Genomic DNA, 13,359 nt, shown 5'->3' on the forward strand with positions numbered 1-13,359 from the left:
CTCAAGGCAAGCAGTTCAGCAAATCTCATGCGTTCTAACCTAGGCCAAAATAATAGAACGGTCGCATAGAAGATGGTTTTCGACTAGCGCACGCGAGGTCCATTGGTTCAGTGCTAGAATGCAAGACGCCAATGGAGATCTAACTCGGTTTCATTCCAATATGAGCGGGTCAAGAGTACACCCTCTGGCTAGCTCGTCGGCTTTGCAGTTGTCAGCGATTACGCTACGTTTTCTAGTAAGGATAGGCACTCCTAGACTAGATTTAAGCGCACAGTTAGCGAGCTCAGAGGTAGTGTTGCCGTTCTGCTGTCGTAGTGAATGCTCATCTTGACGAATAGACCACGACCAGCACAGAAAATATAGCAGCCGTAGCTGAGAGTGTACACGAAGAATCGATTCGGCGCAGTTCGCTGTAACTCGGACTATCGAATGGCCCGACTTGGCGTATTTTACGTCGAGAACTGAAGCCGCTCGACCTTCCCAAGCGGCAACGTTTCGCTCTTCGACGTTTTCTAACCAATTTAGTTCAGCAGTGAGGCCCATTTCTGGCTCAATGGGTATGTAAACAAGCAAAATTGCCGCATTTGGGACGAAGACCAATCTGAAAAGATTCAAGAGCTACCATTTTATCCAGAAAAGGCAACGGTTTGGTATGGTTTTCTTCAAAAATTAGGCCGGTGAGAATGTAACCGTCAATGGCGACCGTTATCCCGCCAATATAATCGACTATTTAATGCCTGACATTGAAGCTCGTAATCTCGGCGACAATTGGTTTCAACAAGATGGCGCAATTTCTCACACATCGCATCAATCAATGGATTTATTGAGAGAACACTTCGGTGTCCGTCTGAAATGTTGCCGCGGCCAGCATTTTAAAGAGAAAATCCTCAAAAAATAAATGCCAAAGAATGTTCTTTCGAATGATAAACATTCCTCATTAAATTTGAACTTTCTGTGTTTTTTTCTTTAAAAGAACCTCGAAATGAATCATATATCTTTCCATAGGTATAACGGACAGATATCAGACATATTTGTTATGTATATATGTATGTATATTGGCGGATAACGTGAAATATCGATTGAGGAATTTTCAACAATGACACTTGATTTTAAAATATTGAGGTTATGTTACTAAGATAAATCTAGGCATTTCGATTCAAAACTTTACTTAATGTAACATAAAGCCTCCGTATTTATTCAACGTTTAAAGCTATTTGTGATCTGATATCTTTCTGATAACAATATCAAAACTGCGAAGAGCTGCTGAGATCTACTTTGGACATATAAAAATTTTAATAAATCTCAAATATGCCTATTGAGGTATAGAAATGGAAATATGTATGTATATACCAAGCAAACTTCTGCTGCATTTCTTTTAGCACTCACATAAATATTTATTCCAAGCCACGAACTTCCTATTCTTCGCTTCATATACATGTAAGTACATATATACCCGTACATACTTATTCATGGATATATATTTATGTAAGTAAGTACTAAAATAGAATTAACATTGAATTGTCTGTCAAATTGGAAAATAAAAGACTATTATTTTCTTTTGCATTTGAATGTGTTCGGCTGGAAGAAAGCGCGACAAAGTGGAAGAAAGCAATAAGTGGCTGACAAAAGGAGCATATATCTATACAAACAGACAGCGCACAGAATAACTGTATTAAAAATGATATTGAAGATGTTATTTACTTGATTTTAATGTCAACCAAAACGGAATAATCACATACAATGCAATGTACATACGTACTCGTAGATCTATGTATGTATACAGTTAATCATAATAGATTAACTTTTTCAATATAGTAAACAGATTTATATGTACGTATTACTCGTATTATTTCCCCGACCACGCATATAATAAATATTGAATAAATAATTCAACTGTTTCGAGGCGTCACATTTTTTCAGAATCGCATTTCATAAGCCGGTTAAGAACTACAACTAAGATCTTTTATTGAGTGAAATGGACGAGTAAGCAAATATAGGGTTATACACGGCCATTTTTGGCACTCACAGCGAATATTACCTTTCAAAAATAGGATTTAGTTAAAGTTAAGTATGAATAACCAAGCTCCTAATCGAAGACGCAGACTTTTACCTCGAACCAAACAACCTAAAATAAGACAAGCAGTCACATTTATGAACTAAAATACGGCCTTTATGTCTATTATTGATGTTCCATCCCTATTTGGAGAGTACTTTCGATAAGTTTTGCTCGTGAAAATTGGTATATTTTGACTAAGTAAGTTCAGCTGTATTCTGAACGGGTTCATATAGCAACTGACCGGTCTGTCTAATGGTCTATAACTCTGTAATCAATTAAGTAGGTTGGTTAGGTTAGATAGCTGATCCCTCAGCATGGCATTGAGATCACACTTAGACTTTTATGTTCAGTCCTTTGTGAAGCCAGACGAAAATAATTCTGTAGTTGGATATTTGCTATCGACAAAGCAGCCAAAACCTATCACAAATCTGCTTAGATGTTTTAATTCTATTTTCATTCGAAGTGTTTTTGCCTTGATCTAGCAAAAGGGGGACACTCAAGGAGGACTCGACCTTTTGCGATTTACCCTGGGCCAAAAGGACCTTGCGACTGCGCAGCTGCTGGTAGTTGACCAATGCTTGCTGAGCTGGTCTAAAACCCAACAGTCTAGAAGTGACCCACAAGAAGCCTATGGAGCCTACGTTTTTCATTCCGCAGTTATTGAGACTGAAGTACCTGAACAAGCAAGCTCTTCAGCCTTACAGTTTCCTGCAATAGCGGTGTGGCTAAATCCAAACCAGTCTAAACGTAAAGTAGCTCGGTGGTAGAGATAAGGAGTTTAGATATCCTTTCACTAGTATTGAGCGCACAGTCACCAAACTTAAGGCTACTATCGCTGCCCTACTATCAGATTGAATAGTAACCACTCTGAAGGAGGCTGTGCTCAGAAGCAGTAGATCTTTTTATACCTTCATAGGAGCCACCTACGTTTGGAAAACGCTGCAGTGGTCAGGAAGCCTAAAACTGATGGAAAGTTGCCGACAGTGAACTCTTCCATCAAATCCCCCCGAAAGCTTTTATTCATCCGTAAAAAAGCTCACCGACCCTCTCCTCCAGCGGGGTCTTTCTTCCCATTTTTTAACATTCTATTTTTAATTGAAAATTCCATGCATTTTCTTTCCATAATACACTAACAACAACACTGTAATTTACAGCTAGTAATTCGTGCTTTGACAGTTATGTGGAAAGGTCAGCAACATTACGCGTCTTTCACGTTACACCATCTGTCGCGATGTCGCAAAGTCTTTAATTATTTTTCAATAGTTCATTCTTAAGAGTGGACAGACACGCTCACACACACACAAACTGGGCCACACATTCCCCACATGTCGATATATCAATCGAATTAATGCCATGCTCACACACATGCACTTGAGTGCGTTGTATGTACGTGCGTTGCAAGTTTAATTAAGTATTCTTGTCAACATGCTTAGCCGCCGCCGTCGGCGATTGGCGTGACCGATGATGATGCTCATCTTTTGGCTACACACTTTGTGGTATCATCGTTTAAATTCAATTCAATTTATGACCAATTACTTCATTAAATTTAACTTGAGCCATCACAGCGCTCGCCTTGTCAATGTTTGGGGTGTTGTTCGAGTCGTGCACTTTTCGCTGTTGTTGTTGTTGTCAAATATTTGATTTGGAAAATTAGTTGTGTATTTATTTGTATTTGAGTATTATTCAATTTCTAGTTTTGGAAGTAAGTTTGATAGTAGAAGAAGTAGTAAAAGTGAGGCAAAGCTTTCATATCCGACATACAGGTTTTGTTGTGACCTCAATATCGATTGTGGTCTGTGATGTACCAATTTCCTCTGAGAAAGTAATAAGGTGTACTTAATTATCATAAAATGTTTCTTCTCATCATCTTTTTCTAAACAACTGATGCTGCTGACATCCGGTAAAAATCTTACTGTATACATCCCTAACGGACAATGTCAAGGTAGAACCCCTACAACTATTGAAAGGTGGCCCTTGCGACTGCACAGCTGCTGGCAAATGACCAACGCTGGCTGAGCCTACGGAACTTCACACTTTTCCATTCCGTAGCTATAGAGAATGAAGTACCTGTCCAAGCAAGCTCATCAGCTTTACTGCAACACCGCTGTGTTCAGGCATCCAAACCAGTCTAATGGAAAAATAGCTCCATGGTAGAGATAACAAGTTTAGACATCCATTCACTAGTATTGAGCGCACAGTCAGCGAACTCAAGGCTAATATCGCTGCCCTACTCCTACCACTCTGTAGGAGGCTGCGCTGTATTTAATTGCAGTCAGTAAGTATACAGTAGTTTGTTGGCTGGACCGATCGACTTGAAGTTTCACACAACCCTCGTATCTAAGACGAGTATACCTATTTTTTAAGATAATGATTGAAGTAATAACTGGAAAATCAACAACCAAACCTTGGAAAAGACTAGTGAAAAGAGGATCGACAACTCTTCGTCGATTTCAAAGCTGCTTTTGACAGCACGAAAAGCAGCTGCCTTTATGCCGCTATGCCTGAATTTGGTATCCTCGCAAAATGAATACGGCTGTGTAAACTTACGGTGAGCAATACCAAAAGCTCCGTTAGGATAGGGAAGGACCTATTCGAGACGTTCGATACCAAAAGAGGTTTCAGTCAAGGCGGCTTCCTATCGTGCGACTTCTACAACCTTCTATAAGAGTATACAGCTACTGGCGTACGTCGATGATATTTATATCATTGAGCTCAGCAACCGCGCCGTTAGTTCTGCTTTCTCCAGACTGGATAAGGAAGCGAAGCAAATGCGTCTGGTAGTGAACGAGGGCAAGACGAAATATCTTCTGTCATCAAAACAAACAGACGTCGCACTCGCGACTTGGTTCCCACTGTTGACAGTCATAACTTCGTAGTCGTAAAGTCGTAGATAATTTCGTCAACCTTCGAACTAGCATTACCACCAAAAACAACGTTAGCTTCGAAATAGAACGCAAAATAACTTTTGCCAACAGGTGCTACTTTGGACTGAGTAGGAAATTGAGAAGTAAAGTCCTCTCTCGACGAACAAAGACCAAACTCTACAAGTCACTCAACTTCCCCGTCCTGCTGCATGGTGCAGAGGCATGGACGATGATAACAGCTGATGAGTCAGCGTTACGAGTTTTGGAGATAAAGGTTCTGCGGAAGATTTATGGTCCTTTGCGCATTGGCAACGCCGAATACCGCAGTCAATGGAGCGATGATCTTTACGAGATATACGACATTGTCATAATTCAGCGAATTAAGAGACGACGGCTACGCTGGCTAGTTCATGTCGTCCGAATGGATTAAAATACTCCAGCTCTGAGAGTATTCGACGCAGTACCTGCCGAGGGAAGCAGAGCAAGAGGAAGACCTCCACTCCGTTTGAAAGACCTGGTGGAGAAGGAGAAGAAGAGGAATACCTTCACTCTTTAGAAAACACCAGGTGAAGAAAGACCTGGCAACTGGAATCTCCAATTGGCACGGTCGCTGAAATCTTCTATTTTCGGGTTAGAAAGAAACGACTTCGCATTTACAAATACATATAACGGTACTTTAAGTGTTTTCTGTCAGTTGTTGAGCTTACAACATCCGGACTTCTCCATCTCCGCCATGATAGTAACTTTGATGCCGTTAATTGGCAGCTCCGGTAAAATTTTTATACTTTTTCTTAGTCTTACTTTTCAAATTTATGCCTAAACTGCAGTCTCCCGCTGTCACTTAATCCCGCTTTTAAGGCAAACGCTCATCTTTCTCAATTTCCGTTCGCCATTGAATAATCGCTTTTGAATTAAACGACACACCGCCCGCTAAATTGTCACCTTACAAAGTCGTTTACATATGAAAACAAACACACACAAACACGCGCGCGTTTATATGTGTGTGCCGCGATCTTTTGTCCATTCAGAATTGAGAATAATGTTTCTTTCACTCGACTTCACAGAGCAAAATGCAGCTACGATGCGCAATCTTCCCATGACTTTCTTCTAATGATTATCTCTAGTTATGTGGCGGCAGCACGTTTGTGGGTCTTAACAAAGTCGCCGAAAATTTGGACTTGTAAACACATATACACTACTATAATTAACGAGTGTATGTCAGTCGAGCGCATTTTATGCATTCCTCCAGTGAAGCTGAAGTGTCTCTGCATTTGTTTGGCAATCGAAGAAATACAAAAATAGTGAACAAGAAAAGAAGCGGAAGGCAGCAGAAACGGAAGCGAACGACGTCATTCGTTCGCAATTTGTCCAGCTCGCTCTTAGAAAGAACAGCGATCAACAACGCTGGGGTATGATCACTAAAGTGGGCAACAAAGCGGCGCTTACAGTGCTCGAGAGCACGAAGTTAAGACACTTTTTGGCATGCCAGAGGCGCTCAGTACGCGACAAACACTCGGACGATGCGTAACGCTGGCGAAAATGCAATTTCGGAAGCGCTAATTGATCGCAAGACGCCAATACTTGCTTAGAAAATATAAAGTGCAGTGAGAAAATTGAAAGTTGAAAGAAAATATATTCGGATTATTTAAGAAAAAAAGCATAAAAAATTAAGTAAATAAGTGAAAAAAATATTGAAATAAAAATTAATAATAGCTTTGCTATTTAAGTGCCTAAAAAGTGTTAAGCCATAAGTATATGAAATCAAAACCAAAACTAGAAAAAGTATCACAAGTAACTTAAAAAAATTAACTAAAAAAATCAAGTAAATCTACAATGGCACCAGCGATTTCAACCACAATCCACCTTATCACATTTGCGGTTTTCTTTGTGGTGGCGAGTTCAGCTTTGACGAGCTTGGATAATGCTGTAGAACCTGCTGAGTTGAAACGTGACGATTTGGCGAGAAGATTTCTGGAAAATGACACCGTTTTATTAGCTTGTGATAATCATTGTACGTATTCTGCTTGGTGCAAAATTTGTAGGGAAAGCCTCGATATTAAACTAAAAAGAAGGGACCGAGAGCTTTAAGGGAGCGTTCTAGTCTAGAGACCCGAATTTCGAGTGTTTCTTGGCAGCTGATAAAAATAAGCATTTGATATCTTTATAAAGCATTTTTTATCAGCTATTTTTTTTTATAATTAATTTTAAAAAAATTTATTGAATTATGCGTCCTTGAAGTAGAGGAAAAATACGCCGTGCCCTCGAGATCATGATTTCTACCTTTGTGGTCAACTAAAAATCAAAACAATGACTCATTCTTGATTAATGCGAAAGTTGCTAACTCAAGAAACTGCAAAACTAAAAAAAAAATGTCATAAAATGGTGGCTACTCAAAAATAATTGTCGGTTTTTCAAAAATATTAAAAATGGTCAATTTTTAATTTTTGTTGCTTTATGTGAGAAATCATTAAAGATCATACTCAATATGAAGTAAATCGGCTGATTAGAACTTGAGATATCATGGCGACCGCATCAAAGAACTTTTGAGAAAAACCCGTTTGGAGTTTGGAGGGTTTACATGGGTTTCCTCGCCTTTTTCAAAATTTTTTTTTTTTTTTTTTTTTTTGAAAAAATACTCTGAATTTAAATAAAATTTTCGGTGACCCCTCGGAAAAAAGATGCGCCCGTGTTGACAGGATAACTCCTTACAAGATCATTTTAGTTAAAGTAGTAGTTAGTTTAACTTGGAACTTGAACGAAGGAAAAAAATGAAAATTGGATTTTTGGCAGACATTTAAAAAATAAAAAAAAATTAAAATTCAGTGTATATTTTGCGACATCTTTTTTTCAAATAATTGTAATCGAAAAAAATCCTTTGTCCAAGTCTTTAAGAATTGTATCTCAAAGACCTGTGTAAAATTTCATGAAGATCGACTTCAAAAACACAGTTTCGAGAAAAACGCGCTTAAAGACTGCGCACTTAGCCTAGCTAGCTTCGAGCGCACAAGTTCTAAAGGCTGTATCTCCGAAACTATTACTCGGGTCAAATTGAAAATTTAGGACAATCTTATAGAGAGGCTGTAAATGTTCATGAGACCACAAAAAATCGATTTTTTTAAAACCCGGAACCCCATGCAATCCCTTAAAACGCCTCTTGTTGCAGTCATCTGTTGAACCGGTTCAGTTTCCATAAACGGTTATAACTTTGGAACCAATTTGATTTTTTTTTAACTCTTTTAGGCAAATATTTTTGAATATTTAAACTAACGAATTATTAATATTTTTTTTAGTTTTTCGAGTAGAATACCCCCTTAAGTCGTCTTGGAAGTAATTTTCTAGTTTTTTAAAATTTTGATGCCACAAATATATTGAGTTTCTAAATTTCCTACTATTAAAAAAACATTGTTGTTTGGAACAAACGATTCATGGAGTAAAAGTTGCTAATTAGAATAGATTTTTTTTGAGAAACCATTCGCCGAGTAAAACGATATCGGTTGCAACTTAGTATAGATAAGACAGATAGATGGTGGGCAATGTTGTTGAGACTTCTAAAGCAGGATATACCATAGGACACACATCAGGCAAGTTTTCGATGACTTCACGACCTTCACTTACTGCTTTGTGCCACTCAAGCACTTGTGTTTGTGATACAGTAGACTCCCCAAAACACGTATACGACATTTTCAACGATTCCGTAGTCGTGATTCCATTGCAAGCAAACGTTGTTCATTTTTATATACCCTAAATAGGGTCTATTGATTTTGCCACGAAGTTTATCACACTTTGAAGGAAACCTTACAGACCCCATAAGACATCCATATATTTAATGATCAGCGGGACAAGCTGAGTCTATTTAGCCATATCCGTCTGTCTGTATGTATATACATTAACTAAAGCCTCAGCTTTCAAGAAATCGACTTACAAATTATACACGTCCATTTCTCCCCAAGAAGCTGCTCATTTGTGCGGAATTGTTGCGAAAGTTGGGAAAGGCTTACGGTGATTCGGCTTTATCAAAAATACAAGCCTACGAGTGGTACAAAGCCTTCAAAGACGGTCGAAAAATCGTTGAAGCCATGCCTCTTTTAGGACGACCTTCGATCTCTTCAACTGTTGAAAATATCAAGTCAAGGATATGGTGCTTAAATATCGTCATGCAACTGTTAGATAAATGCAAAGAGAGCTCCAGCTCATTCGAATGATTTTGGTGGATATTTTGCCTAGGTGGCTCTATAGTTGTCTCTCTACAAGACAGTTTTTAGTTTTTCAAATGAGTAAGAAAAACTTCTCTTTTAGCCATGTTTTCCATATAATGTATTTCGTCTGTCACAATATTATTAGTTTCGGTTTTAGATGTCGGGTACCTAAAATTCCAACTAAACTAGTTCAAATTACCAAGTTAAGCAGGAAAGCGAAGCATGAAGACACAACTCCCAATATAATTTAAGCGTGTAATGAAAATGATAAGTCTAAATAATAGGATTTAGTAAAAAAAAGTTAGCACAGGGTTGTATTTCCACAAAAAACTTAGGTTAAACCCGACTGACACCTAAAACTCATAATTTCTATGAACTAGTTTCGTTTCAGTATGTGCGTTGGTACAAAGAGGATCAATTAATTGTCGATTCACGCGACAGCAATGAGACATTAACGCCCGATCGCATACGACTTTGGTCCAACGGTAGTTTACAAATTGCGCAGCTGCAACCGATGGATACCGGCGATTACAGTTGCGCATTGAAAACCGACAATGACACGGAAGTGCAGAAAATGCACAGCATAATAGTACAATATCCGCCGACGGTCAAGACGGAACCGGAAGGTATTATCGAATTGCCAATCGGCGCGGTTTTTCAAGTGATCTGTGAAGCTCGCGGCGTGCCACAGCCCAAATTGTATTGGCGTTGGAATGGCAAATTGGTGGATAATCAGTTGATCGGCAATCGTTTGAGCATGCAAATCGAAGTGGGTTCGCGTGCGCAAACCGGGCCGATCGAGTGTGTGGCCAACAATAGCATAGGTGAACTTGCGGTGGCGGGCATGTTTTTGAAAGTGCAATGTGAGTAGTTGGGTATAAGATTTCTGATTGTAAATATATTATATAAAAACCGTTATTAGTTCCACCAGAGGTGCGTTTGGAAAGAAATATAATCTACACTAAAGTCGGCATACGCAGCGATTTGGAGTGCCTGATCGAAGCGGTGCCACGCGCAAGTGTTAACTGGTTTCACCATGGCGTACCGATGACCTACGATTCCCGAATAAGTCGCTATGAGCTCGAAATGCAACCGAATGTTTCAAATCTACAATACAACACTGTCATTAAGCATACATTGTCTATTCGAAATGTGCGCGACTCAGATCTCGGTTTGTATGAGTGTCGCGCCGAGAATAAATTGGGTTTCAAGAGCGCGGCAATCGATTTGACTGGGCGTCCCATGCCGTGTGTCTTCAAAATCAATCCAGGCGTGCAGAGTTCAACCTCACATGTGCTTGTATGGCAGACAGAAAGCTTGTCGGCGTTAATGGAGTTCAAGTTAAAATTTCGACAAATACCATCAGGTAAAAATATGCAATTTAACAGCATAAGACATCTTTTTATACAATTTATTTTTACTTAATGTGGCAGCAAGCATTACACCACAAACTTTGGACATTGATTTCAAAACCGATTGGACCATTTTGACAATACCATCAGAGCTATCTGCCGGTAATTTAGTTTTATGAAAATTAATAAGTGGAAGATGTAAATATGATTTATTTTCTTTTTTTAGGTCCCATTCACATAACAACATACACCTTACATGGTCTACAACCAGCAAGTGTCTACGAGGTGGTAGTATTCGCACGCAACCACTTTGGTTGGAGTGAGAGCAGTAAAATTGTGAGATTTGCAACGGGTGGCGAAGGTGAGAGAAGCAGTCTTAAAAAACAAAAATAATTATAAAATATATTTTTATATTTCTGATTCATTTAGTTGAATTACCAAATTACTCCACTGAATCGGAGTTGGATAACAACGAGGAGCAGTCGTCTTTAGAAAGTGTGGAGCAGCCGGAGGAAGACTCGGTGCATTTGAATGAAATTTATGAAAGCAGAATTATTACCTCGGCAGCGGCCAAAGTATGGCAGTTTATGAATTTAGCTGGTTTCATGGCATTTGCTTATGTAAAATATGTATTGATATGATATTTTATAATAATAAATAAAAGATAGTAATATTACAATTAGCAGTGAAATTTGTACATTTTTACACTATATAATAATAACAAATATTTTAAATACCTTATTGGCCTTTTTGTTGCAACCGCATTAAAAATATTCCAAATTGAACGGCGGTTTTTGGTGCAGATGATGACACGTCATACATGACTTCCATCTCAAGCCATGGAGATACTTATGCATACACATTTGTTTACAAACAGTCATGATATCAAAAAGCGCCAATTTTCCAAAATAAAAACTTTTTAGAATTCACAGGTTAGTAATTTACTTTGCAATGGCTATGAGAGATTCCTTTTGTATAGTAAAAGTTGGCACTCAAGAACTGCTCTTGAATATTTATATTCGCGCTTCATTCTTCATTAAGACTGGCACAAATTCACATAAACACCAAAATATCACTTAAAACACGAATTTTGCTCAATAAATATAATAATTTCTATAATAGCGTTCATTAATTTGATACGCATATTATCTGCACATGTGATTCGCATTGCACACAAACTAAATTAATGCACTTCGGAAATAAATCGAATACACTACACACACTTTTTTATAAACACGAATAATATTGTTGGTTGTAACTTTTTAATATATTAAAATTCACATTTATTTGAAATTAACAAACTTTAAGCGCAGCGGAAGAATTTTAGCCGGCAACTGTCAAAGACTGGGAACTGAAGATGATTTGCAAGTCAGCGATAGTTTCGAAAATCGATAACTGCTTCAGAAATTAAATTTATTTTTGTAAATTTATGGTATTATTACAACTATTTAACATAGTAACAAAACTATGAAACATTTCAATCAACAAAAATAAAAAATAATTTAAAAATTCACATAATTAAATAATAAACTAAATAATTAAAAGTTAAGGTAGCACGAACTGCTTTATCGACACAGAAACGGCGCAATCTGTCAGACGATACATAAACGAAATTGAAACGGCGTCAAATAAGTATGCGTGCGGCGCATTACTATGTAGGCAACTGTCATAGCGAAACTGAAAACAACAAAAGCGAATTTCAAGTCTGATTTCATTTAATTAAACTAGCTTTTGTAGTACACAGATACCTACGTAATAATGGAGCCCTTGCAGATCAATAGTGGTGAGGATTATGTTAAAGTCAATATATCGAATTCCAAAAACGACAGCATCGCGCTGGACTTGAAATTTGCAAAAAGCCTTACAATCGGCCAACTGAAGGTTTGTAGTTTAACACACCTACACATTTCTGAGCTAAGCCACTTTCCTACCCATAGTGTAAATTGGAAATCATAACAGGCGGTAATGCGGCTACAATGCAATTGGAGTTGTATAATGGCGATCGACTGGTCACAAGTCTGCATGATGACAGCGTTTTATTGGGCGCGTTGCCTATAGAAACGGGTATGCGCATACATGTAATCGACAATTTCAACTGGATAGCGGATGTGGAGAAATTCGAGCTAACCGATGAGCAATACGAAACCAAGCAGGATACTGTGCGTAATTTTCTGAAAAAGAATCGCATGGGCAAGTACAATGAGGAAGAGACGCGTCAGAAGGAAGAAAAATTGCAACGACAACGGCAGCTGGAGCAGGAGCGCGCTGAGTTGTGCACTATCGGTGCGCGCTGTCAGGTGTGTGCTTAAAGTGGTGTTTCGATTTTGATTTTTATGGTATTGTTTTTGAAAGTAATTAAATGCGTGTGTACACTAGGTGACAGTGCCTGCCAATCCAGTGCGTCGTGGTACCGTCAGATACAATGGGCCAATTGATGGCAAGAAAGGTATTTTCATTGGTGTAGAGTATGATGAGCCACTTGGCAAGAATAATGGAAGGTACGGGCATGCTAAGCTTTTACATTTATTTATAAATTTTATATTTTGAAAATATTCACAGCGTCGATGGCAAGGCGTACTTCTCTTGCGCACAAAACTACGGCGGTTTTGTGCCACCAACGGCTGTAGAAGTTGGCGATTTCCCACCAGAGGATACAGGGCTCGAAGAAGATGAGATTTAAAACAAGACGACTTAAAGTATACACTACGCATTTGTGATTGATTTTATTTAAAAACTTAGTAACGTACACACATACATATATATTTTATAAAGCTAGTTTTGTATAATTTAAATTAAAACTTTTGGCGCATATGGCGTAATGAAATAAATTTACAAAATCAATGAGGAAAAACACCACCACCCACACACACCTTAATTAACGAGCCGGAACA

At 38.3% G+C, this 13,359-nt stretch overlaps 2 protein-coding genes across 2 annotated transcripts; both read left to right on the forward strand.

Annotated features, from left to right (window-relative positions):
- Nucleotides 1–6,405: 6,405 nt before the first annotated feature.
- Nucleotides 6,406–11,150, forward strand: LOC126755573 (neurotrimin). The gene is made up of 6 exons (XM_050468227.1): nucleotides 6,406–6,931; nucleotides 9,497–9,979; nucleotides 10,039–10,482; nucleotides 10,550–10,630; nucleotides 10,695–10,829; nucleotides 10,898–11,150. The coding sequence occupies exons 1-6, from the start codon at nucleotides 6,754–6,756 to the stop codon at nucleotides 11,107–11,109; spliced, it is 1,533 nt and encodes a 510-aa protein (XP_050324184.1). The 5' UTR covers nucleotides 6,406–6,753; the 3' UTR covers nucleotides 11,110–11,150.
- A 964-nt stretch (nucleotides 11,151–12,114) lies between these two features.
- Nucleotides 12,115–13,324, forward strand: LOC126755383 (tubulin-folding cofactor B). The gene is made up of 4 exons (XM_050467920.1): nucleotides 12,115–12,349; nucleotides 12,406–12,765; nucleotides 12,845–12,966; nucleotides 13,028–13,324. The coding sequence occupies exons 1-4, from the start codon at nucleotides 12,227–12,229 to the stop codon at nucleotides 13,146–13,148; spliced, it is 726 nt and encodes a 241-aa protein (XP_050323877.1). The 5' UTR covers nucleotides 12,115–12,226; the 3' UTR covers nucleotides 13,149–13,324.
- The last annotated feature ends 35 nt before the right edge of the window (nucleotides 13,325–13,359 follow it).

This window comes from Bactrocera neohumeralis, chromosome 4 (genome assembly GCF_024586455.1).
Source record: "Bactrocera neohumeralis isolate Rockhampton chromosome 4, APGP_CSIRO_Bneo_wtdbg2-racon-allhic-juicebox.fasta_v2, whole genome shotgun sequence".
Taxonomy (NCBI): Eukaryota; Metazoa; Arthropoda; class Insecta; order Diptera; family Tephritidae; genus Bactrocera; species Bactrocera neohumeralis.

What these genes read in the sequence shown, in the direction of transcription:
- LOC126755573 (XM_050468227.1), top strand. Translation starts at nt 6,754, where the DNA reads ATGGCACCAGCGATTTCAACCACAATCCACCTTATCACATTTGCGGTT. An exon ending in ATTAGCTTGTGATAATCATT is followed by an intron (nt 6,932 to 9,496) that starts GTACGTATTCTG and finishes TCTATGAACTAG; the next exon opens with TTTCGTTTCAGTATGTGCGT. An exon ending in ACCATCAGAGCTATCTGCCG is followed by an intron (nt 10,631 to 10,694) that starts GTAATTTAGTTT and finishes TTCTTTTTTTAG; the next exon opens with GTCCCATTCACATAACAACA.
- LOC126755383 (XM_050467920.1), top strand. Translation starts at nt 12,227, where the DNA reads ATGGAGCCCTTGCAGATCAATAGTGGTGAGGATTATGTTAAAGTCAAT. An exon ending in TTACAATCGGCCAACTGAAG is followed by an intron (nt 12,350 to 12,405) that starts GTTTGTAGTTTA and finishes TCCTACCCATAG; the next exon opens with TGTAAATTGGAAATCATAAC. An exon ending in CTTGGCAAGAATAATGGAAG is followed by an intron (nt 12,967 to 13,027) that starts GTACGGGCATGC and finishes AAATATTCACAG; the next exon opens with CGTCGATGGCAAGGCGTACT.